General features: G+C 42.6%; 1 protein-coding gene across 1 annotated transcript in view; it reads right to left on the reverse strand.

The window, feature by feature from the left end:
- Nucleotides 1–27,891, reverse strand: part of PTPN23 (protein tyrosine phosphatase non-receptor type 23) — a 663,560-nt gene that overhangs the window by 66,996 nt on the left and 568,673 nt on the right. The window contains exon 23 of the mRNA XM_078662553.1: nucleotides 14,751–14,889. Coding sequence (XP_078518679.1) covers nucleotides 14,751–14,889 — 139 coding nt within the window. The remainder of the gene's footprint in view (nucleotides 1–14,750; nucleotides 14,890–27,891) is intronic.

The raw sequence follows: 27,891 nt of genomic DNA on the forward strand, positions 1-27,891 counted from the left end.
TAAATAAGACAAGAATGAAAAACATGTTGACAAATACTAAACTGATATATTCTACAAAATTTTATGAAAAATTGTCAACATATGGTTTTAAATTTTGGAAAAACAACATTGAGACAAAAACTTTTTTACTATCTTATCGAATCGCAAACCTCCCAGACCTTTTACGTTTCCTAGGAAACTAATTTTAGACACGACCTTTATTCCGCAGTTAAAACTTCATATAATAGAATTTCTAGACATCAACAAAAACTCTGCTTCATGCATAACAGTTTGGGACGCTTGTAAGGCAAGCATTCGAGGGTTCACGCAATCTTATGTCCTGAAACAGAACTTTGAAAGACGTAAAATCGACGCAGCCTTGACTTCTGATATTGCTGCTGGAGAGATTCAGCTAGCACTAGCTTTAAGAAATAGCTTACCTACTCTGGAAATCTGCACAAATCTCACCCAGCTAAAATGTAAGACCAAAGAGAAACTTTAAAAAAAAAAATAGTGCACAGATACATAAATATAAATTTTCTAATTATGAGGGTGGAGACAAAATAGGCAAAATTCTGGACTTTAAAGTGGCCCAAGATAGAGCAGACTCCACGATTATTCAAATAACGGGACTTGACAACAGGAAATATAGCCAACCAAAGGAAATCATTCAACAGTTCGCTAAATACTATGAAACTTTATACACCCCTGAATATATGCCCAGCGGCTCTGCAATCGAGGACTATTTAAGAGAAAACCCAACGAAACAGCTAACTGAGACCGAAGTAGACGCTCTGGCCATAGGCATAACGAGAAAGGAACTAGAAGAGGCTATACTATCATTGCCTATAGGGAAAGCAACAGGGGAAGATACCATTCCACTAGAAATATATAAACAATGTTTAGATGAACTAATACCTTCTCTTTTAGAAGTGATAACATATATTGGCAGGACAGGGTTGGCCCCTAGATCCTGGAATAAAGCTAAAATAATATTTTTCCACAAAAAAGGCAAACCCAAAGAGGAGATGGGTTCATATAGACCCATATCCCTGATTAATTCAGATGCAAAAATCTTTGCAAAATGCTTGGCCAAAAAACTTGCACCATTAATGCCTAGAATAGTAAACATACAACAGCACGGGTTCATAGCAGGGAGAGACACATCAGCCCACGTCAATACAGCAATAACAGCATTTGATATAGCAGAGATAGAAGCCACCCCCCTTGCTATGATAATGCTTGACGCCGAAAAGGCATTTGACCGGGTGGGATGGGACTATTTATGGCGTACACTGGGCTCTTTGGGCTTTGAAGGGGGGTTTTTAAACGGGATTCGAGCACTTTACGACAAACCAACGGCATACATCAGCTATGGGGGGCTTACTTCGTCGTGTTTTTCAATCTTGAGGGGCACTCGCCAAGGGTGCCCTCTATCACCTCTGCTATTTGCCCTCTCACTAGAACCGTTTTTAAAGGCCCTGGATATCCAACCTGGAATAACATCATTCAAGTCCGGCTTATATAGTCTAAAAATTACTGCATATGCAGACGACATTGCTATTTATACTTCTGAAATAATTGAGTCTCTAAGTGCTATTAATCTCGAAGCACTTAAATTCGGCATAGTCTCAGGTTACAAACTGAACACACATAAAACTCAAATAATAGCTAACTTTGCCCCCCCTGTACCGGTACCAGAAAATTGTAAGGCTGCTATCTACCTCGGAGTTAAAATAACCTCAAATATTAAAGAACTTAACGCTATAAATTATAACGACCTAATAAAAACTATCTCTACGCTGAAAAAATGGCATCGACTTCCACTAAATCTAATTGGCAGAATGAATTTGATTAAAATGAAAATCATACCCAAATATTTATATTTGTTTAGATCAATTCCTCTGATCTTGAATAGATCCTTTTTTAAACAATTAGATGGGATCTTCGGTAACTTTATTTGGGGATATAAGAAGGCTAGAAGATCAATAAAGGTACTAAAAAATCAAATAGGGTCTGGCGGCTTAAATTTCCCTGACATGAAATTATACTTTTGGGCTTCATATGTAAGACGCATACGGTCATTATTAAATATGGAGGACACATTATTTTACCATCACCTAATGCTAAAAGGAGATTCTAACCAATTCTTGCTTCACATAACAGACCCAAACTACTACAAACGGGTCAAGTTTAAGACTGCACGTGATATAATTAGAGTATGGGAGGATATTCTCGAATACTGTAAAACCACTATATATCATTCTCAGATGATTCTATGGAACAATCCCGGTCTACCGAGCATATTCAGCGACGGAGAATTCCGCAGATGGCAGCTGAAAGGTATAAAAGTTTTGGGTGATTTGTACAATTTTCAAGGCATGCTAGACTTTTCCACTTTGAAACCTTTATATGGTCTCTCTGAAACATACAGGTTTAAATATTTACAAATCCACGATTTCTTAGTACTTAAAAATAAAATCAAAAGTGTGTCAAGCGGTGGTATATGGGACTGTTTAAATTCTAGGAAAGAGAAAGGAATCATCAGCCTGACGTATAAATTTCTTACAGGCCTTAGACCTGACGACAGCGAATTACTAGCTCAAAAATGGAACTCTAAACTCGGAACTAATCTTACAGGAAAACATATAATACAATCTTACACCAATATCCATAATTCTGTACGGTCATCTAGTTTAGGACTTCAGCAATACAGAACCACCTACATGCTCTATTATACGCCAGAAAAATTCTCGAAATGGCTTATAAACAATGCTCTGGGAGACAAAACTAAATGCCCGAAATGCGCTAAATATGCTGCTGATCTGGCGCACATGTTGTTTTCCTGTCCAATGCTCGGGAAATACTGGGAAGAAGTGGGAAATATAATGGCTGCTAAAAAAATCCTCAGCTCTCCGATAACGGTGCCTATGGCACTATTTGGTTTACATCTGACTAATCAACCAAGATCGGTTTTAGCATCAATACTAATCTCATGCGCCAAATTAATACTAGCTAGGGCATGGATTAGCCCTAACATACCTAATGTCATGGAATGGTGGTATTTAGTTACCGAAATTAAAACAATGGAGTGTACTCTAGCAGAATTAAGAGGTACTAGGTCGCTTAAGAAATTTGAGAAAATTTGGGGAGATTTAGACTGAACTGACTGATGCTAAGACTAACCTCGAATGACAAATGGATTATGTTGTTGTATCTTAGCTTCTATAATTTTTATTTTTATTTATTATGTTATTGGTTTCATGAATTTCTGTGTATTTATGAGATATATCTGATATTACTAATAATATTTTCTGTATCTAAACAAAATCTCTGTAAAAACTAAGGTCATCTGAATCAAAACATAGAATGATGTAAATTTATTGTGAATATTTTGTTGTCTCGTACCAGGTGAAAAATAAAAAATAAAAATATTAAAAAAAAAAAAAAAAAAAGAGACAAAAACGGTCTGGGGTACAAAAGACTGGCAGGTACAAGGTATAGAATCATTATTTAGAGCCTGCATGATCCCAGAACAGATAATGTTCCTGAATGACACCATTCAACAAACAACCTGTCTTGGCTTAGCCAGGATAAAGGACTTAAACAAACCGTCTATTCCAAAGCCCATAACTGATAGTGTAGCGGGAATTCCGTTCTCCTACAGAACTGTGCATAGAGATTTGGAACCTCAGTGAATTAGGATGACCCAAAACTCATCTCAGTACCCAAAATCCCCTTACCAAGCTAGCTACAGTGTCTCATTGGTCATAACAAACTCCCAATGTTTAGAAAAACTAGAACATGAACTTACAATACCTCAGGTCACGTGGAACACATGAGCACTCTTTCGTTATACAATCATTTCACAACCAGAACGTGGAGTAAATGAGGACACGTGCACATTTGAAATATTTATTTACTAATGCCGTTTTTTCAAACGCAGTATCTTCGATAATACAAGGAAACATATTATCAGAAGCAAAGTTATCAGCATAGTTACTAGTCCATAGAAAGCAAAAGGTGACAGCATGCTAAAATACTGTAATGAATAAGGGTTAACAACACTTAATTCTCACCCTCCCTAACTAGCATATTATATTAATATCTAAAGTCTCTTTGGGTTTTAGCAGGGCGGCCCCATACCTCAAGATCCTAGTGTGAAGAGATCACATCAGTTTCCACCAGCTCTCTGCATGCGAACAGCATCAAGTGTGTATGTGTGCTCTAAGCAAAGCAATATAAAACGCGCCTAAAGACAGAATTTCGCAGGAGCTGCACTTATGTTATGTCTATGACGGTGCGGAGATCAGACCTCACAACAATTCTGTGTCGAGTTATCCTTGAAGCTTCAGCACTCACTGTACAGACATAGTTTACCAAGCAAAGCTGATATCAGAGCAATAACATATTATTCTCATGTAAATCACAACGCTCTTCTAGGCTGAAAGCTAAATCAACAATTATGTGTCGTGTGCAGAAGCAGCAAAAGGAAAAATGGCGTTTAAACATTTAATAGGCTCATGCTAACTTAACACAGTATATAGATAAGCAGTAACTATATGACACCACCCCATGATCCGAGCACGGATAAGATAAGATAAGGGCCTCCTCATGAAAGCAGAGTTAAAGAACAATGAGCAATATTTATAATTTAAAAATCGATGGAATTTTTTTTTCATGAATCTATTAAAAAAAAAAATCCAAAATGTCAATACAGTGTTCACTCTTACTCAAGCCAATAGGTCTGGGAGGTGAAAAATTCACGCAAAATTTGCAAAAAGTTATGTCAGTAGAAAACAAGGGGCCGTGATCAGAAACATGGAAAGTTTTTAGGGCAAGACCGAATATGCAAAATATGCAGCAACAGCCTCCAATATGAAATCACCGTCTTCATACGAAAACAGTTCAGCCATCCAATTTAACAGTGGGAAAGAACATACGTGCTCTTCTAGTACCGGAGCCTCTATCACCATCAGAGGACAACTCGGTGGGTTCTCAAGAAAGGTATGTGCCAAGAAATCTTGCGCTGCTTCGAGTATGTTCCAATGACCCATTAGTCCATGCATCGCTGCCAAGGCCATAATCTTTTCGCCAGTACAAACCAACTCGTGAGTAACGACGGGACTCATCAGCTGATTAAAATCGACGTCAGGAGATACCGTCTTGCAGAGACACAAATCAAGGGCCCAGTCAAAGTCGCAGCTCAGGCAATGAAACACAGGCTGGACACATGTAAAATAGGAAAATCGAAACGATAATCCATATGCCGTGCTCAAAGTCGCAAGCGGCAAAGTGCCATAGTATTCAAGCATCCTGTTGCGAAACACTGCCAGGAGGGGCTGTGCGGCTTCTTGCACAGGAAGGGCATCCATTTTTAATAAAGCAAAATATCACCAGAACGCCTGCCGCCAGTGCCAGCAAAACCGGGAATCCACCCAACAAACTTGAAAAAATAGAATGGAAGAAAGCAGGAATGACCCCAAATATTTTCTCAAATGAAGTCACGAGACCGCTGCTAACTATCTTAAAAAAATGCGCGAGCCCAGTCGTGGAGGACGCGTTAAAGATTGAATGAACCAGTTCGCTGAAATGCAACAGCAAATCAGTATTTAAAAGGGCCTGAACCTCTGTGCGGGTGTTAGCTATGTGAAGCACAAATGTTTCTCGAGCCGAACTCAAGGCCACTTCTTTTTGGGACAAAAGAGCTCTTATTCTACTCATGCCATTGAACTCCGCTGTCAAGGTTGGGATGCGCGGCCAGATGGAAACATCCCCTTTCCCATGCGGGGGTGGGTAAAGTAAATTTTTGCAGCAAACCACACACTCTGATACGGTTGCCACATAAGCAACACCTTTAATTAACCCACAACAGTCTTCATTATTTAACAGTAAATAACTACCATTTGCCAGTAAAGTAAAAGTGGGAATGATTGCGGGAACTGGTGTTCCTTTCAAAACACAGGCTAAATTTGGCCGGTCCTGGTTGCAAGAACCGTGCAATTGAATGTGTCTACACATTAAGGAGTGATCTGGTGTCTCTGTACACTCCTCCCCATTCAGATAAACTTCTTGTCCGTCTTTTAAACATCTATAAGTAAATGGGAGGGACCAGACTTCATGAAGAAAAGCATTACCTAATGGTTCATATCGACCTATAGCAACATATCTCATACAATTTGTAAATTTATATAAAGCAAATGGTAATGTTATCAAACCGTGGATAAGCACGTTGCAGCAGTGGCCTCTGCCACAGAGAAAGGCAAGGATTCCAACCTCTCAATATGTAACATTGAAAAAGACGCATCTCGCATGGAAAGCAAGCGCTGTTTGTCAGTTAAATTAAAAGGGGCAAAGAGGGAGGACACATTCATGTAGGTCCATGGCACCTTGCCAGACTTCAGCGTCTGCAGGGTCCATGCAAATTGCATGATAGAACGCAATTGATTTTGACCATGGTACAATACAGATACTTCATCCTGCACAATATCCACTACAGAGGACACAATATTATCTAACGTGTAAATGCGGGAATAAAGCATGTTAATACTATTATCTACCACAGCAAGCACTTTTTCTAGATTAGCTTGATCAATAGCTCTAAGGCGAGTTGCCGCCTCAATCTGTGATGTCTTCCAGATTTCATTGTAAATAGCATATATCCATCTTTTTGATCTACCACTAGCCGGGCCTTTTATGAAATCATTTAAATCCACATCTTCATTCAGCTTGGATAGATGCAGTTTAACCGCAGCCAAGGTAGAATGTTTCAGCCAATGTTGACATAATTTGCCTACTGAGTAAGTCGTGACAGAATGGTCAGTGTCAAAACGTGGATCAGGTCTGACCTATTTAAAGCCATCAGATAAACCCAGAAAACAGTGCTGGCATGAATCAGCACTTCTGTGCCACATCAGCCAACCTTTTGGATCCATACTGGATATGTTAAAGGATGAATTTAGCAATAGGGTCTGCAGGTCCCTAATGGAAAACTGAGTAAAATTACCCCAGCCAGAATATTCTTCTAACTCAGGGATGGTAGGTGTATTTAATTTTTTAGAAGTAGCCAATCCAAAGCATGTTGTCTGTGAAATAGAGGAATTCAAAAACAACATATGATTCGGGATGAGACAAGCACGGTGCAAAGCCTCAGTGCCTTGTACCGGCCAGTATTTAGATCCCCAAACAGATTTAAGGTCAATAGTTTCCTTTCACAATTCGTAGTCGCCAACAGCCAGTTGATCAAGAAAGGACTTCGAGTACAATAATTTGGTATCGGTAAGTCTAACCTTGGACTCGGGATTAGACTGATTGAAGTCGGTAAAATAAGTGTACTTTTTCAAAAAAGTACTTGAACTGCCTTGTTTAGGAGCTGGGCAATGCTCCCATTGTGTATAATTTACAGTATTCCTTCTGGAAGTAGTTTTATGTAAGAAGTGATTGCCAAAATGTTGAAAGCAAAACAAATCACCATAATTAGCAGATTCTAAGTTCAAATCTTCAGCATCAAAGGCAGCATAGTATTTCAAATAAAAAAAACAAAGTCTCTACGGCCTGAACATCCCAATCATCAGAACGTATGTTTTGTTTCACTACATCCCCCATGTTAACTCTAAGCACATTAGGGACATTAACAACCTCTGTAGGGCCATGAATTTTGAAATCTAACTGCATCCCACACTATCCCATCAAGGACAGGCCAAGCAGTGATGTTAACAAATGTCAAGTCTCTTTTCAGTCTGTGTGCAGAATGCGACGAGGAAAGTGGGGCCAAAGTTACATTGAGATGTCGAATGCATGTTCTTTCCTCGACATAATGTCCATTGACAATTCGAAAAAAATAAAACACAAACCCAATTGACATAAAAAGGTAAATTGAAAAAAAGCACTAGCCAGATATATGTCCAAGGGGGAATCAAAAAATGTTTGTTAAATAATCTGGCATAAACTGCAAACCGTGACGGCTTCTTTGAGGCATAGGAAACAGTGTCAAAAGAAAATCTGGATTCCGTGGCCAAACGTGTTTGCAGACCAGGCATAGATAAGTCAGTGGGGTAAGGCAGTCGAAGGTTTAATCTGCTGGCAAATGTCACATTGAAGGACATAGTCCCGCATCTGTTTTTACAGTCCCCGCCACCAGAAATGTTGTTGTAATTGAGCTACAGCGGCCGAGACCTTCATGCGCCGCTGTAATCAAGCTAGCCATGCGATCCGAGTTGGGAATCAAACGTTCACCAACTTCAGGAATTTTCACAAAAGGAACCCTTTCGGGACTTAAGTGGTATGTGTACTTCGAAGGGAACCCCGTAGGATGTTTACCTCCCTTCTCAGTGGCAACAACAGCCGCCAAGACGTCATCATCAATCTTACTTTTGGACCGTGTAACTGCTGCAACTAAATATGTAGATACCGCTGATTTTGCCGCTTCATCAGCAAGCGAGTTACCGACAGCGTGAACTCCCACACGCTGATGGCCGAGAGTATGAATTACAAAAACGAGTGGCAAGGTAGCCTTAAGCTCAGCCACTCGAACCCAGATCATCTTATGTTTTATTGTGCTACCCGTGGAATCACGAAAATCATTCTGAATCCAAAAGAACAAGTTTTCATTGTAAGACTGGGCACAGTAGTAAGAATCACTCACAATAAGAGTAGTCACACTAGAATCAGCGTACTCCAACGCTAGTAAGAGAGCACGAAGCCCTGCCAATTGTGCGGTGCAGTCCCCTAGAGTCTGCGTGTGCACTACTCTGGACTGGAACTCACCGTTCACCATGGCAACGACCACAATGGCGCATGCGGAAACGTAGGCGTGTTTAGAGCCATGCGCAACCTGCGCCGAACCATCAGTGTAAATGATGCAATGGAAGTCCTCCAAAGGTCGCATAGCTAGAGGAGCAGGATGAACAAATTCATACTGCAAGTACTCCTGCGACAGTAATGAGGCGTCAAAAATAAACGTGACATCCGTGGACGTCAAGGAAGCAGCCCATTGAATCCACCGAGGGTGCAAAGCTTTAGAAGTCGGTACACTGGCTTTCGTAACTGCCTCCAAAAGAGGACAGGGTGTAACCACCAACATGCGTTTTCCCTGTGACAGAGCAAGTTCCTGAAGAAACGCCATCTGCACAGCCGTTAAAACTTTCTCCACAGTGGAAAACCGCATTTCAGCCGAAGTGTACAAGTGTGACTTGTAGCAATAGGTACTGTGTCTCCTTCATTAAAAGTGAGGTACGTGAAACCCACCGTCCCAGGAATGATTCTTATCACCAGGTTAGTGTGGTTATCACGAGTCAGTAAGAATTTAGAAGCAAGCAGATCAGCCTGCAAGGATTGCAAGATGGCTGAGTGCTCAGGCAGCCAGCATGATTTGGAAAAAGTTGGTTGTATCAAAGCATACAAAGGCTTGATACGCTGGGCATAGTCCGGAATGGCTGGGCCATGACTGCACAGGAACGTAGAAAAACAAAGTTAACTCTGTAGCACAACTGGGTAGTAATTCAACGAAACCGTTTTAGAAAGATTCAAGCTTGAAAAGACCTATTTCAAAAATAGGTAGGTTTTGTCCGACACCACCGTTTTCCGGAAACGACAGGGAAGGGGTTAAGTTTTGAATTATATATTACTCGAGTGTCATGATACAAGACCACCAACGAATGAGCGCCATGTAGCGGGAATTCCGTTCTCCTACAGAACTGTGCATAGAGATTTGGAACCTCAGTGAATTAGGATGACCCAAAACTCATCTCAGTACCCAAAATCCCCTTACCAAGCTAGCTACAGTGTCTCATTGGTCACAACAAACTCCCAATGTTTAGACAAACCAGAACATGAACTTACAATACCTCAGGTCACGTGGAACACATGAGCACTCTTTTGTTATACAATCATTTCAAACCAGAACGTGGAGTAAATGAGGACACGTGCACATTTGAAATATTTATTTACTAATGCCGTTTTCTCAAACGCAATATCTTAGATAATACAAGGAAACATATTATCAGAAGCAAAGTTATCAGCATAGTTACTAGTCCATAGAAAGCAAAAGGTGACAGCATGCTAAAATACTGTAATGAATAAGGGTTAACAACACCTAATTCTCACCCTCCCTAACTAGCATATTATATTAATATCTAAGAAGGTCTCTTTGGGTTTTAGCAGGGCAGCCCCATACCTCAAGATCCTAGTGTGAAGAGATCACATCAGCTTCCACCAGCTCTCTGCATGCGAACAGCATCAAGTGTGTATGTGTGCTCTAAGCAAAGCAATATAAAACGCGCCTAAAGCCAGAATTTGGCAGGAGCTGCACTTATGTTATGTCTATGACGGTGCGGAGATCAGACCTCACAACAATTCTGTGTCGAGTTATCCTTGAAGCTTCAGCACTCACAGTACAGACATAGTTTACCAAGCAAAGCTGATATCAGAGCAATAACATATTATTCTCATGTAAATCACAACGCTCTTCTAGGCTGAAAGCTAAATCAACAATTAAGCGTCGTGTGCAGAAGCAGCGAAAGGAAAAATGGCGTTTAAACATCTAATAGGCTCATGCTAACTTAACACAGTATATAGATAAGCAGTAACTATATGACAATAGTAATAGCACTACAGATGTTTCATATTCGCCGGTATATATGCTGCTTACAATGAAGCTTGTAAAGTAACGCAAATTGAAACTGCTGAAAAAATACGAGAAATTGATCATATTAATTTGGAAAAATCACTTTCTGTAGTGGACAATGGGTTAATGACTCTGTCCTCCAGAATTTATTCACTGAATAGCATTGTGTCATCTGCTATTGACATAACAGAACAGGATATGCTAATGTTACAACATGGCCAGTCCCAATTACGTTCTATTGTACAGTTAAGCTGGACGTTACAAAATCTCCGTTCAGGCTACGTGCCATGGCGTCTAATCAACACAACGTCATTGTTTTCTGTCTTTAACCTTACAGATAAACAAATCTCTTTGGCACAAAGAGGAGCAGACTATACGGTGCAAAGCATTGAAAAAAATCGAGAGATTACCATTGACAATCTCCGAAAGACCTGTCATTGAATGGATAATACATGGCACCATTACAATTCCGATAACGACTTTTCAGTTTCAATATTGCCAAAAGCACATACCAGCGGGCCTGTATGAAAGGTTGGGTAAAGGGTACATCAAGTCAACCTGGATTTTACCTTACACACATAGATGTTGGAGTGGGGGAAAAAAGAGGTATTTCTTAGCGGTAACAACTGTAAAAATTCACTGAGCGGTACACTTCTTCTATGTAAAGGTAGTAACTTGAATGGAGCCTGCGAAGGTTCATCAAATAACCTTTCATGCCATCTGCACGGCACCCCTGCTACACAAATAGAGCCTTTTTTCAGACAACTTTCCAACTGCAGTTACGTAATGTTAAGTGACTGCAGCTGTTGTGGCATGATGCCAGGAAGGGCCTATCTCGTCAGTGTTAGATCCAAGGTTACTTGCTGTATGCAAGTATTGCATCCAAACAGCAAACCAGACAAGGAGGCAACAATATGGCCTTCTCAGAATATCTCTTCTATTCGAATTGATACTTTAAGCAGAATGAAGTCTATTCTTTTGCAAACAACTGTGCCTTTAACCGCGTCTAGAGAAACGCATGATCTGCAAGTCGCAAGGACAGCAGCAGAGATACATGCATTATTATCAACAAATTGCCCCGTTCATTTCGTAGAAATGTTAAGTCAAATCTTAAACATGTCTGATACCAGTGGCATCGCACATGTATTTAAGACAATTTTTTCGAGACTGTTAGCACCCTTTGAAGCAGTCCTGGGCATCTTCCCGAATTTCGTGCACTCTGTGTTCGGCGGCCTACCTCTCATCTTGGAACTCGTAGCAGGAGTCTTATTTTTGTTCCTTCTGCTCCGATATGGCAAGTCCAGTCACAGACAAAACTCAGGCTACAATGGAAGAAACGCTCCTGGCAATGAGATACCGAGATCGGATTACTAAAGTCCTCGGTTTGGCTCGGCTAAGAGATCTGAATACTATATGGTTTCTTTCGTTCAGACCAATCTGGCAAGATTGCATCCTACCTGTTCTACGATGCCTGCTCTGTGGAGAAGAATGCGTGTTAGACGTCTGTCTCACACTCCCATCAGCAGTACCTATGGATCTCGATACTTTGCTTGGTTTGGTAACTGCTCATGCAACGTGTTGTCCCCAGCGGCTACCTATTCTGATGACGGCATTCGTTGAGACCTCACCATTACGACTAGGTGGCGGTGAGGTACGAGATGAAAGCGGCACACAGGTACAATCTTCTGTGACCATTGCTGATCTAGACACCGATGACGGTAATGCATCTCACATATGCACTATTTCTACTTTTTCGGACATGGTCCAACTTTCACCTACTGTTGTAGACGAATTCTTTGCCAGCCTATCTGAGTTAATGTTCTCCCCTAACAACGAGAATAACTTTTGAAAACATGAGCACACAGCGTTCCCTGAACTCTGAATTCGGCCTTCAGTTTTGATAAACAGAACTTCTAGAAAACTTTTTGGAACTATTTTTGCCCTGAAAGCGAAATTATTTTTTCCCGTTCCCAAAATATTTACCTTTTTGGCACATGTTACTCTGCTTAAAGAAGAACTATTCTTAGAGAACAAGATTTCTATTTTGAAAAACTCTAGAGGCAATATTATGACTTAGCCTCTAGCACATGTACAGTCTTGTATAAATATGTGATGAAATGGTCTCGACCTTCTCTTCTGTATTAAGAGCCTTTTTATAAATGTAAATTTCGTGATTCATTCAGTCAACATTTCAATGTAGCATATATGCATTATCTGAATGATGCCACTGCTTGAAAAATGTACAGTATAATACTCATTTTCGTGTATATACCATTTCAAAAGCATTTTATGTATTTTGGGGTGGGATGGAAAACACATGCAGAGATATGTTTTATATATTGCTTAGTAATTAGTAATGATGGACATTATACGTGGAGTGGGTGTTGTAGACGAATCTAGGACTCTAGGTAAATATTCCCGATTTATGCCCTTATGTGGTTATATCAAATCATGTCCTTATATAGGCATAAGAATCATACCCATATTAAGACATAGCCAATGCAGTCCAAATATGGCAAGGCTACTCCCATAGACTCTTTGTGTTAAGGAAATACAAATCAGATAAATAAGGAATGGCAGCCTCTGTCTTAGCAGACATATTCTGTTAGTAGATAAGTCTGAAAGTGATTGTGTTACTTTGCCTGGTGGAGGACCTGGGGGCCCTAGAGGAGACCATATGTTAGGTAATGAGAACGTTCTCATTCATTTTGAATATTACGACCAAGTTGTTTGTTTGGAGCTCTCGAACAGTGTTGTTGTAGACAAATCTAGGACTCTAGTTAAATATTCCCGATTTATGCCCTTATGTGGTTATATCAAATCATATCCTTATATAGGCATAAGAATAATACCCATATTAAGACATAGCCAATGCAGTCCAAATACGGCAAGGCTACTCCCATAGACACCTAGAAAGCACAACGTGTTCTTAAACAAACCAAGCCTCCAGCAGCCTGGGAAATCCCCCTGCTTCTGTATTGATTTGTCCTAGAACTCCTGGAGTCCTGAAAGAACTGCGAGTTCTTAGTGACGTCCTATGTCCAACCTTACGTCACACTCCGCCCCTTCCAGGTATAAATATGCCAGCATCTGCCCTAGCAAAACACACGGTGGTTTGGAGCAGATCGAGCATCTACTTGCCCGACGCCCTGCTGTAGCAAGTGCCGAAGGAAGCCGACCCTCCCATTGACGCACTAAGAGAGACGCTGTCTTTTCTCCTGCGGGTTGCTGGGATATTGAGTCCTGAGAGAGAGATACAAGACCTCCTTTATTCTATAACCAAGGTACGGAGCTGATTAGACCCTTAGAGAATTCTTGATTAAATTCTTGGCAGAAACTACCTTAAGTAAAAACTATATCTCACTTACTCCTTCCCACGTACTAGGCTTAGGTTAGGTACACCGGGGTAGGCGTATCTTAGAAGCACCAGTTGAGTACGTTTAGTACTTATTTTATCATTGTATGTATTGTACCCATTTTAAACTCTGTATGGCTTAGAAACCATACCATGCTTTGACAGTATTACTTTGTAATACTCTTTTTACTGTACGCACTTTACTTTACGACAAGTATTGCAATTGTAGCAATTAACTTCTCTTGCATGAGAAAGAAGACTGTTCAATAAATAACCTCTTTTATTGAAAACGCCCGTCTCTCTGTTTCTCTGCTCTTCTGGTGAAACTAAGCAGGCACGATTGACTGAGTAAAATAGCTATCTATTTGACTCTGGAGGTATGCTCCTTATTCTAGAGGGAGCAAAGCTGTCATGTTTATGCGGTTGTCAGAAACTAATCCCTTCTTGTGTACTCGAGAAAGTTTCTAGTGACCTCTGAGCTAGCCGGCATTTCATAATTAAGTCTAACATATTCAATAGAGACCTAGTCGACCTAAGTCCTACGTCTAAACTATCGTTTATGTTATTCCAATGCGCAGAGCCTAACTACACTAAAGTGTCGCAGGACAACTCATGTCTAGAAAGTGTTAATATTTTTGTAAACTCGTTCAACATTTCTCATGTCACAGACAACATACACAGCCAAAACACAGACAGAGTAAAAGGAACTCTAACAAAGGTGTCATTAGTATGGCAAAATCTGGGCAAGAACGACAGGACTAAAATGTAATGAAAAAGCTTATCAGACCTTACCTTCTCCTGCAGCATGTGCTTCCTTTGCTGCCTCATGCGCTTTACCAGCTGAGCTAGGTCAGGAATTCCGTTGCCAGCCTCCACCTCTTGCATTGCCGCATACATCAAACAGAAGGCACCTGTTCGTCCAACCCCAGAGCTGCGAGAAAAATAAAAACATATCAGATGGCAAAACAAGCAGCTGAAAAGACTTTACCTACCAAGTGTGCATTATCCCGGTTCATCAAAAATCAAACCTTTTTTAAAAAAAGCTACAAAACCAAGGCTGAACAGAGATAAACACTATCTGATCAATCAACTAGTCAAATAGGGGAATGTATGTCTTCATATTCAGAGATGCACTGACACCATTTTTAAGGAAATGCTCTGCTAATATTAGTTAACTATCACAAAGGAAAAGAACGTCCACTCAGGGCCGGAACCCGATAAACCATCATGGGCAAATATAACTACGCAATCACTGTCATTGATATGACCCTGCGTGGGTACCTTATGTGTTTGTTCTATTGAAAGCCTAATAAACAGATACAAAAAAAAGGAAAAGACCGTCCAATGACTGTTGGCGTGCGGAAGCATGCTACTTATAGATACACTGATAACAGCTGCGTACATTTTGTGAGATGTTAGAAACTATGTCTGGGTCGATATATTGAACAAGCAGATCAGTTTTAGATTGTGTAGTTGTAAATTATGTAGAAACACATTATTATGTTAGAGGCCTGGATCTTAAAAACTAGTTGTAGCAATATCAGTGATTCTTTTGATATTTAATTACAGAAACATGAGAAATGTGCGTGGGGCAAGGGAATATTCAGAGTTGGAAGACACCACTATCACAAATGAGTTAGAAATGAAAGACAAGATATTGAACTAGATAAATTGGATGGTGAAGGGTAACAAGATATCTAAGCATGTAGTGTATTATAGTTAAATTGAGACTGTAAGAATATATGCCAGTGATGAAACCAAGACTTGATATATAGAGTACTAATAAAGCATTAATGTTGATAACTAATAACATTAATAAAAAAAAAGAGAAATCACTAAACTGTAATTTTAGTTACCCTTCAGGAGCATCTCCACTGAAATCATAAACACTAGATAATCCAAATGCTGTGTGTGCTCCAGACGCATTTATTTTTGTTTTTACAAAAGATATATAAAGACTTTTTTAATGGCTTTTCTAAAGATAAATTTGCCGGTCTATCTGTAGTATGTATTTGACTATGTTCTTAATTTTCTTTAAAATGAACTAAATAGACGGTCAACATGTTATTAGTTTAACAAAAGTGACAAGAAAAACTTCAACCAACCCTTATTTATAGAAACAGTGACAGTAATGGGTGGTAACTTGGCTAGACAGGTTGCAGTTTACTAAGGCTGTAAAACGGACACCGCTCCTTTAAGGAAGCACACTCTACACATCACTTCATGCACTCTTCTGTAAATTTGTTTTGTACAGAAGCTTAGTATATTGCTAAAAATGCAATCAACCCCTCTTAACTTACACTGGGGAGAATAGATGGCTGTGTTTTATTTCAATAGAGATTCTCCTACAGAAGCAGTTTTCCCTTCTCCTCGAGGGATCTCCACTTTTTATTATAAGCAGTGAATAGTGAAACTAGCCCATCCCTTGAAAACACAGTGGAGGAAATGAAGCCTCTGCTATGGAGTCCGGTGCAACTTCAGCTTGTTGATCAACAACCAAGACTATGTTAGGAGCTTCGCCCTCCATCTGGAGGCAGCCTACGACTAACTGTGGCGATCCAACCTTTTAAAAAGTCATTGAGGTAAAGGAAAACTGGTATATCCAAAACATTTGGAGATGGACAATGACCACATTCAACACTGTTGTGAACACCCGTGGGGCACTGGTGAAGCCGAAGGGGAGAAATATAAACTGAAAATGCTCTTAGTCTACCTTCAACTGCTGATCAAGTTTGTGGGTTTGCAGGACGGATGTATGAAAATCCTGTAGGTCCAAGGATACCATATAAACGCTCAAATCCAAGGCAAACAATCTGGGCCAGTGTGAGCATTTCGAATTAGTCCTTCTGCAGGAAAACGTTCAGAAGGCGAAAATATAAGATCGGCCAAAAGCCTTCAACCTTTTTCAGCACAAATAAGTAGCAAGGGTAAAAACCCATCCCTGTTTCCGAGTCCGAAACCCTCTTGATGGTTGGTTGTGCTCCAATGATGGCAAGTAAAGCGCTTTGGGTAGCTGCTGCAGCAGGAAATGGGGACTGGAAGGACTGAAGCCCTTGGTTATCTGCGTGTTTGCATTTGCATTTTAAATTTATAACGCACATTATGCCCATAGATGTCAAAGTGCTACCACCGGCGAGGAAAAAAGCCAGAAAAGATCATAACGCTACAATTACGGAAGGGAAAGTAGCCATGTTTTCATTTGCTTGCGGAAAGCCACATAAGAGTTTAAGCTTGCAATGAGGGTGGGCAATGTGCTTCACAGTCTGCCCGCTGATACAGAAAAGGAGTGACCGCCTCACCTGGCTTTCCTGAATCTCAGAATGTTCACCTTCTTAAGAAAGGAAGATCTAAGAGGTTTCTTTGGGGAAAACCAACGAAACACTGTCTTCAGGGGAGGTAGCCCCTGTAAGTGCATGGCCAGAAGTGCAATACAGAGCGCTTCAAAAGTCACCCGCTTCCTGACTGGCAACCAGTGCAGGCAGTGTATGCCTTCCATGACTCAAATGCGTTTAGGTACATCCAGTATTAGGTGAGTTGCTTCATTTTGGATGACCTGCAATTTGTTAAGTGATGACTTGTTTATTTTAAGATATAATGCACTCCAATAGTCAAGGTGTGAAGTAATTAACCAATACCATGTGGTATTGGAACAAATAGTGAGGGATAGGGTTGTGGACCTTGTTCCAAGTGCCCTGCGTCTTTGGATATGGTTGGAACAGCAGGACATATTCCCTGTGGTTCAGCATCTGGCAGGTTCTCTGAATGCCAGAGCAGATTAACTCAGCCATCGATGCCTAGCCAACCCTGAATGGTGCCTCCATCCAAAGGTGGTGCAAGGTCTCTTCAGTGATTGGCCAAAACTCAGGTTAGATCTATTCACCACAGCTCAGAATGTGCAATGTTAGCAGTTCTGTGTGTTGTAAGTTCCAAGGCTATTCGCGCTTAGAGATACTTTTCGTCTTGAGTGGAGCTCAGGCCTTCCTTTACGCCAGTACCACTCCTGCCTAGAGTTCTCAAGAAGATCAGGAATGAGCGGGCCCAAGTCCTTCTTGTGGCTCCGGATTGGGCATGGAGAGTATGGAGTCCCAAGCCCCTGAGCATGCATAAAAATTCTTGAGCTTCCCAAGTGGGGCAATACGAGAAGAAATATCTTTATTTCTTCTCGTTATTTTCTTTGACACACAAAGAAAAATGCCCCTTGTCCCTTCCTGCACAAAAATAGTCCTGTCTGTTGTGCAGGCACCCTTGAAGTATGATGCAGGGGTGCCTGTGCTGGCGCCGAGCTGCACACAGGGCCCCTGTGTAGGGAGAGAGCAGAAATGCACGATACCTTTGTAAATGTGGACCATTTCTGCTTTCTCCCTTTCACGCAACACAGCGCAGCAACTTTGCTGGTTATTCTGTGTTGCGGGAAAGTTTACTAAATGTGCCTCTTGGTCTCTCTTCTGTCACACTGTGTGCAGAGCCTGGCCTCTCCAGTTACACTAACACTGGGAGCAGATACTGGCCTCAGAGGACTGTCAAATTATTTTTGTTGTAGGCTTATAGAGTGGATGGCTATGTTGCCTGGTTTCGTCACAGCCTGGGATAAAGTATTTATTTATGTGTGTTTTGACAACTTGGGTAACCCTCACAGTACACAACTGCACAGAGCAGTGCGAGCACCCACGTAACACTTAGTAAATATAAGCCTTAGTGCGAGATGACATAGCAAGGTATACAAAATGATTAAAGAGAAAGTGGAATTAATTTGGATTTGTTTTGGCTTTATCTTGGAAGAGTACAATTGGAGCATTTGCAGGCTAATCTGTAGGATCCAGTTTCTTATTTTGCCCTTTCAGCAGATCTACGTATTTTTGTCAATATGGCATTTACATCTGCAAAGAGCAGTCATTCAAATATGCCAACATACCCTGCAGTGTAAGCCTGCCCTGGCTTTTTAGCCAACATCACTTTGCATGCAGGAGTTCAGGGACTGGTGGGTTCAGCCCTCTTGGTACCTACTCATCCCAAACCTGCTGCTATGAACTCCAAATAAACCCTTTCTAGATCCTTCCCTCTTCTATCCCTCCACTATCGTTCTCAATCCAACTAAGAGGTTCACATGTCCACCGCTCAAATTAATTTCATATTTCCCTAAGCTAATTCACCACTATTCCGGTTTGGGTTCCGGAGTATGTACTACTCCTCAAAAAGTGCTGTGATGCCTCATCAGGGGTACCGAGCTCTAAATAAATGCAAACCCCTCCCTCTTCTAGCCCTCCACTATCCTTTTCAACCCAAATAACCCTGACAGGCCCACCACTCAAGTTAATATCATATTTCCCCACACTAATTCACCACTACTGCTTTTTGGGTTCCGGAGTAGCGTGCTCCTCGCCGAAAAGTGCTTTGACGCCTCGTTAGGGGATAGTAAGCGCTATATAAATGCAATTCCAATAACCACTGCTCTCTGAGTTTAACTGGTATAAGATAGAAAATGTTTTTCAAGATTTTAATAATGAAAAAGCTAGAACTCATGGTCCTCTTGACCTGGGTGTCAAAGGTATGGGTACTGTCAAAGATAACTCAAGTTTTTCACCTACAGAGCCACGTTCCCGGCCGCAAAAGGATGGGGATGACTGCAGCAGGGGCTGGGAAGACTTGCGCCTGTATGCTACCACCCTAGAGTAGCCTCTGAATTTCCATAAACTGGTGAGAAAACTGTTTGGCAGGGCCTAAAAAGATCTGATAATGTGATCTCTGTCATGGTCGTGCCGAAGCCAGTACAGGGTAAGATTTTGGATCCTATACTGGATTCTCCCCCCTCACTGGCATCGATGAAGGAAGGAAGGATTGACACGGGTCATAGAGCCAGCATGGAAGTCTGCACTGGAGCTGGCATAGAGGCCATGAGAGGTTCAAGTGTATCAGACGGAACCGAGGACAGATCAGCCGGTGGTAATCTGATTTGGAGTCCATGCAGGTCCTTGAGTGCCAAAAAAGAACCACAGGAAGCCGGGAGAGCGCCAAGTAATCCTGGTTTTCTTAAAGGCCTCGATCTGCTGAGGTGTCACTGATGGCCCAGGGAATTGGGGGCAAATCGGAATCAACTGTAGAATCGGTTCCACAACCGGAGATTGGGAAGGAGACCAAATGTCACTGACACCCTTGCGTCTTCTCTTTAGATAAAGAGTGGTGGGGAAGGGGGACAGAGTAGTTTTCTTGTTTTTTCGTTTGAACTTCGACTTAATGAAGGACTTTGACTGCAAAGACAACTTCTCGCAGGAGCGGGTCCATGTCCTGAACTTGGAGCAGGACCAGATCTTATACGTGGCCCATGATGACTGCTTATGTTCTACAATGTACAGCATAGTTCTCTGCCCTGGGTCTCCTTTGGGTGGATCAAATGACTCCCAAAAGTGCCCGAGCCCAAACACAAACCTCATTCAGGTTAATGACCCAGATCGGTATTCTGCCGGCACCGCATGGTAAGAAACCTGTAGTTTAAAGAGGGGATATCACACCCTTGCACACAGAATTCAGTATAAGGAGTAATTGGAAGGTGAAGAAAATGGGGTGGAGCTCCGGATTTATGTTCAAAGACGCAGAATGAAAGGAACTGATGTTGATGCGCAGGGTGGCGCTTAAGAATAGCTCCGTCTTATCACTTCAAGGGTGGTACAGAGAAAACAGCTCCACCTCATAGTGTACAGGTATATTGCTGAGAAAAGCTTCCTGATCGAGTCTGGTATCTGGTGAATATTCTAAAGGTGAGACATCTGCTGTTAGAAGTATACATCAGAAATCAATTATCTTTTCAATCTTGCTCACCTGGTTTTGTAGGTCATGAGAGGCATGCGCTACACATAGTCACTGACCAGTTAATTTTATTGTGGACTGAGAAACCACATTCCTAGGCTAAATAGTCCCTTGAGGCAAGCAATAATCCTCAGCCATTACTGCAATCTTTAGAATGAGTTACATCAGGTGGGTGTAACGACTGCCCTGCTGTGTTCACCGCAACAAGAATAAGCGAGCAACTCATTGCTGAGGCCTGGCTATGAGATCTCCAATTATTGCTCTAATCCCCAAGGCAGAAAGGGCACTGGGAGCCCTCCAGCCCCTCTCATTTTATGATATGCAAAGGATTTCATACCATTGTAAATTCAGTCTGTGAGCCCAGGAGGAAGGAGACCCTCTGCTAATGATAGAGTGATGGCAGGGGGAAGGCCTTGCTGAACAGCCCAGCTCAGTGCCAACTTCAACTCTGATGAGACCGAATTAGGGTAAAACCGGTCTTGAGTTGCTTGGGCCCCAACTCAGGGAGGACCTAACCTGGCAGTTTGGGCTGGACTGTTTCATCGGAGTAGGATCAACAATGATTTGCACGTTGTTGGCTCCAAATTAAGGTGGCATGGTGTGAAAAATAACTATGGACTTGGATGCAGCCCTGAGTATTTACTAGTGGCTGAGATGAATTAAAGCATTACATCTATTACTTTTTTGTATACTTCAGTGTGATGTCATAAATGGGACGTGTATGCCCAGATGTGGGTCCGATGCACACTGTGCCACTAGAACCAAGCTATACCCGACTGATGATCCCTTGTATGGGCAAAACCAGTCTTAGGTTGCTTGTGATCTAATTCAGGGAGGACATGATCTGAGAGTTCAGGGTGGACTGTTCCCATTGGAGCAGGGCCAAGAATGACTTGCATGTGGTTGGGTCAAAAATTGCGGTGGAATGGAGTGCAAAATAACGATGGACTGGGATGCGGCCCCCAAGTAATTAGAACTGGGAGAGATTAATTCAATCATTCCATTCATTACTTTTTGCCACATTCAACTCTGTCAGTGCTCCTCACAAGCATCCGCCCATGGACGGTGCTGCCATGCCATGTCTCCAGGATAGTGGGACAGAGCCCCCTTCTGATCGTCTGTGCTTCCAATGCAGGATTCGATGTGCAGAGGTACAGAGCCCAGAAAATCTAGGGCGGGATTGCGTAGCTAGTTTACAGAGCAAGCCATCTTGATTGCAGCACAGCTCTGCCACTTGCAGTTTGTAATTTAGAAAACACTTGTGATCTCTACTGAGTCAATTTCTACATTCTAGATATCTGAAAGGCAAGCTACTGTGATGTTCTAGATAAGAGCCACTTCTAGGCCTTTAATGACTCAAGACACAAATATGGCTCCTTATCCTCCCTACTTGTACAAACAGAACAATGCTGTATTGTCAATCTGAACAATCAGTACATTTGTCTTGAATACTGGAAGGAAGGACTGGGCACCGGATGGACTACCCTCAGCTCCGGCAGGTCAATGTGAAATGCAATTTTTTCTAGGGCCATGTTCATTGATTGTAGACATGATTTAAGAGATTACCTCATCACAAAACAAGAGACATCCATCACAATTGTTTGTATTGGAATATTCTGATGAAACGTATTTTCAGTTCTGCAATACAATGAGAAAGACTGAATCACAGCTGGTGCAAGCGTTATTTTATCTTCCCAACTGCTGAAGTTCTACTGATCATATCAGTGATCACACTACTGATCCTCTAGACACTGTTGAATGGCGCAGTGTGTGGAGTTAAGAATAAAGGCCCTGTACATAGCACAATACCAGGGACCTGAGAAACAAGGACATCTGGAAAGCCATCACGTTCTTTCTCCTATGAAGATTGTGAAATTTAAGAGTGATAGAAGACTGTCTTCTCTGATGGATACACTCCTACCACCTTAATGTCCAGCACTTTTACCAGACAATGGATGGAGTGAACCAAGACTGAAGTCGACTTTGCATAACATCTGGCCGGTCAAGAATTGCTAAGGACACAAGGGCATGAGGAAGAACCCCCTGAGGTGATGAAGCCTTTATTAGGCAGTCTTATAGGTCCGGAAAAGCAAAAATTATTTTCCTTTTCAGATGTGTGGCAACTACTGACATGCGTCTGTAACAGTTCTCAGCTAGAATTTCAAGTCAAATGGTACAACTTTGTAGTGATAATAGCTGACCACCACAAACAATATGAACTTCCGATGTTTCTCAAATATTGTAATGTGGAAGTAGGTATCCTGAAGCGCTATAGCACAAATCCAATTCATCTGATGGAGCGGATGATTGATTTGATGAAAGGCTACTATTCAAACTTTTGCCACCCATATCCACTTGTTTGTTGACTTCACGTCGAGAAAGGATCTGAATTATTGTTTTGGTCCTTTAATTTGAACCACAAAACAACAAGAATAAATTCCTTTTCAGATGGAAGAACTTATTTGCTGGCTTGCTTCTCCAGAAGGGGGCTGACTTTCCACTGCAGTCTGCTCTGATACTAGAATGTTTTGAAAATTGACAGAGGCACCAATTTGTAGTTTGTGATTGTGTGTCACTCTTGTAGATCGATTCTGAGGATTTCACCTAAAAGAGTGCCTGCCGGATGGGGGAACAATTGAGTCATTATTTTCCTCCTGCAGGAGGTTTTCCTGTGGCAGTGGATGGATGCTGACAAACTCTTTCCTTTGCTATTCCTGGCACTTGAAAAGGTTATTTTTGTTGTTGGTGCTGCTTTTACAGCTGTTTCTATTGAGATGATTAAACTTGCTGGATGTAGTGGAGAACATGACTGGGAATACTGTTTTTTAATACTCTCCTGTTTTTCTACAGCAAAGTACTGAAGGTCTTCATTTTGAACTTCAAACACTGTGTGAGAAAGTGGCTCTATATACACTGGACCAGAATAAGGTACAGTGTGTATAGAGTCCACAACCCCCAGAGGTACAACAGAGGTTAAAGCCAGGTGTGACCTTACTCTATAAAGTGGTAGCTTGGTTGAGCAGTGAGACAGTACCAGAGGACAGTGTAAAGCATTTGTTGTACACACTCAGTCAGCAAAAGGTTTCACACTCTCAAAAACTGAACTCCAGGCCAATTGTTTTTATATCAAAGATATAGTTGTTTTATTTTTAGAACCAATAGGTATCAAAATATACTGTTCTCAATATGAGAGGTCTCAGATGAGTACTTTGGAGGAAGGCAATAAACTTTGTAAACACAATAGGTACAGGGATTGCAGTAGGCAACACAGTTCTACACACAATTTAGCAGTGAGCTCAACAGGTTTTTCTATATAAACACAGTTGATTACTTTGTAGATTACTTTGGTAGTTCCAGGACTGGATCCTAGATTCAGTCCTGGGATCTAAGCTGAAAACAATTTAGTAAAAACGTTTTAGTTATTGCAGTGATTTTTTAGGAATATAAAGCTATTTTAAAAGTTCACACTTAGAAACTTTTTAACAGAAATCTGGCAATGTTATCCAATTAGAGAAAATTCAGGTTGCAGGTAAAGTACGATCTTGTTACTTTTGTAATCCAGTACTGGGCTCCTAGGTCCAGCAATGGGGTCTCAACTAAAAACAGGTAAGTAATTACGTTTCAGTATTTCGTATGATTTTTAAAGATTATTTCAAGTTTTCAAAGAAATTTCATAGAAAAGCAGGCAAAGAATTCCTATGGAGAAAATACAGTTTACTAGTAAACCCGGTAGGGATTACTTTTGCGGTTCCTGATCACAGGTGAGTACTTCGAAATTCGGTTGATTTTATATGAATATTTTAAGTTTCCAAAACTTCACACTTAGAACATTTTTCGAGTCAAGCCAGTCAATGTTACCCAATGGCAGGTAAGTGAGTTACCGGTTTCCAGGTGAGTACTCGACTGGTGAAGTTAAGGTTCTGGGCATAGACTCAGGGGTCTCCCAGGGCCAGGTAGGTACAATTGGTTCACCCTCAGCAGCACAGGGGCGGCCGGGTGCAGACGTAGTTAGGCCCAATGTTATCAAATGAGAGGCAGGGGGCCTCCGGTTGGTGGCGGCTGGCTAGCAGGCCATACGGCTGTGGGAACGGGGCTCCTGGTCACTTGCTCAGGGCAAATGGGGAAATAGGATAGGGCAAAGGTGGCACGGTCAGAGTCACTCGGGCGGCTGGATGCAGGGTGCTTTTGAGCCATCGGGGCACAATGTAATTCAATGGGAAAGGTAACATACGAACAAAGGCTGCTGGCTCGGGGGCGGAGACTCTTCAGGGGCGACCATCACTTCGAGAGGTAAGTTGGGATCTTGGAGCACAGGTAGGTACCCCAAAGGGGAGCACAGGGAGCTGTAGGGCGGCGGGTGCAGGGGTGTCTTTAGGTGTCGGGAAAGCTTACCTTCAGGTCGCGGTTGGAGGGGCCCCTGTATCTGAGTCTGCAGGCATCATCTGGTTCGTCGAGGAGGGTCTTTGGGCACTGGACTTCGGGTCCCAGTCACCGGGGGGACGTCCACGTGGTCTTGAATCACTTGGGCACGGGCCAGGCTCGGCGGGTGCAGACAGGTCTGGTCCGGAGCTTTCTGGCTGGCACCAGGGGTGTTGTTGCAGCAGAGCCTCTGCTGATGGCAGTCCCAGTCTTTAAGAGGGTCAAGGCAGGCAGGTCCTCTGGGTGTCTCAAGGTTGCTGTCTGCTGGGGTCGATGGGGTTTAGGCAGGAGAAGGTTCCAGGAGCGACAGGCCGGTAGGGCTGGGGCCAAGTCAGTTGTGGTCGTCCTGTTGTTAGCAGCTGCACGGCGGGTCTTCTTCCTCTTGATCTTCTTTCTTCTTTTCGTATCGGGATCTGAGGAAGGAAGGTTCAGGGTGCCCCTAAATACTACATTTAGGGGCGTTACAGGTAGGGCAAGGGCAGGGACCAATAGGTCCCTGTCCTGGGGTGGGTACACCCCCTAGCCTGCTCCTCTCCTGTGGGAGGGGGGCAGGAGCCTAGCTTTGATTGGGCAGGGCTCCCCATCTTCAAGATGGCCGGAGCCCGGGGTCGTGCGTCACCTCGCCTCTCCCAACCTGAGGGGTGGGGTTGGCACAGGCTGGCAGCCCCCGCTTCCTGACGTAGGGTTTCCTGCCAGTCTTCCCGCCAGAGTGGGGGTTAGAAGCGGTGGGGGCCAGTTGCTGAGTACAGCAAATGGTCTGGAGAAGCTCTTAGAGGCGGCATGCCTTTGAAGCTTTCCCCTGCCCCTCCTGGGGGAGGAGACCTAGCACCTCGCCCAGGATGTGCATTGTTGCCGGCCCAGGAGAGCGGGGGCTCTCCACCCAGGGGTCCAGCAACATGTCTGCTGTGTGGCAGCCTCTGCAGCCACTCAGCCCAGACGTGGATTGTAGGTTAGGTTTTATGGGAGCATCTCTAAGATGCCCTCTGGTGCATTGTACATTAAATCTCACACTGGCATTAGTGCGGGTTTAATGTGCTGAGAAGTTTGGTACCAAACTTGTCAGTCTTTGGTGTAGCGTTATGGTGCTGTGGAGATCGTAATGACAACCTCCCAGCACCATATACTCTTAATGGCATCACTGCACTTACAGTGCCCAGGAATGGCCCTGGGTACTGTAGGGGCACAGGGCTCATGCACCTGTGCCCACACCTCTGGCATAGGGAACCCAGCTAGAGGGGTGACTGAAGTATGCCAGGGCAGTGGGTTCTGTGGGCATGGTACACAGGGATGTGTGCCATGTCGACTCTTTGTTTAGTTCTGTACTTAGACACTCAGCCTGCAAAGGCAGTGTGTGGGCGTCAGGGTACAGGACCCCTGAGGGTGGCACAATAAGTGCTGCGGCCCTCAGGGGTCTTCTCTGGTCACCATGTCCTGGGTACCTAGGGTACCATTTACTAGGGGCTTACAGGTGGCCAGAGATGCCAATTGAGTTTTAGTTTCAACACAGTTTTAGGGAAGGAAAACAGGCCCTTGGTACCTGGTTGGCAGGAGCCCAAGGCACACTCAGTCAAAGCACATCAGCAGTTCAGAAAAAAATAGGGGTATACCAATGCAAAAAAGATGGCAGTTTCTCACACACTGCATTTCCGTATCAGCAAGAAAGCCAAACAAGTGATACTACCTATCGGTAAAAAAACAAAAACAAATCCAGCTGTGGCTCTGCTCGAGGATAAAGAGGATCTTACTCTGGAAGATAATACTTCAAGTCTAAGAGGAGCTGGAACGGATGAAGCAGAAGTCAAGAAAGGTTCACTAGCTGGTTTCAAAAGATCCCAGACTAATTGCAGTAATGGACTAGAAGTGGATTGATGGTGCAGAACCTAAAAATAAATGGGCTACATGTTGCAGGGGCATGAGCAATGCAATGATTACCTTTGCACCTTAGCAATAACACAATGATGAAGATGTAAAGATCATCCCAACTCACAATCTAGACTTAGGAGATTCTGAAAGTACTGGAGAATGCCTTTGCATGCTTGGTACAGAAATGACTCCTCCAAGGTTATTTTAGGAGTATGAAACTCACAATGGGAACGATAGCTTTACTGGAATCTGAAGGCCAGATTGCAGAGAAGAATTAATAGATGCACCAAGGTATGGGCTGGACAGCACTTTCTTTTCTTGGTGAAACAGTCCTCCTCAGAGGCACCAACACAGACATGGTAAGAGTACTTTCATAGGGCGTAATTACCTGTGAGTGTATCCTGGCACTTTGCAGGAGGGTGTGGCTAACCTCACATGGACTTATTCGAGGTGCCAGGTGAATACGTTACTTTACTTTGGTAATCCTATTTCTGGTAGAAACTATCTAGTAGCAGATTCCTCACCTTTTGAATACTCCCCAGGTGTCGCATTGGATTTGGAAACTTTTCAGCGGTGCCTCTGCACACTGGATGGTGGCGCCTTGAGGCTCTGCATGGACGTCGTTCGAGGTGCTTCGAGGTGATAGCGACGAGGAACACAGGCTTAATGGTAATGAGCCATAAGGGACAGCTGTGAAGCGGCATGAACAGAGTGCACATCAGATATGTTAGGGCCAGATTAAGATACCACTGGGGCATGACAGAGAGAGAAGGGGAAAACATATGTTGAAGGCCTTTCAGAAATTGCATCACAAATGGTGACTTGAACAGTGAGGGCTGATCTGGGAATG

This window comes from Lissotriton helveticus, chromosome 10 (genome assembly GCF_964261635.1).
Source record: "Lissotriton helveticus chromosome 10, aLisHel1.1, whole genome shotgun sequence".
NCBI classification, from domain to species: domain Eukaryota; kingdom Metazoa; phylum Chordata; class Amphibia; order Caudata; family Salamandridae; genus Lissotriton; species Lissotriton helveticus.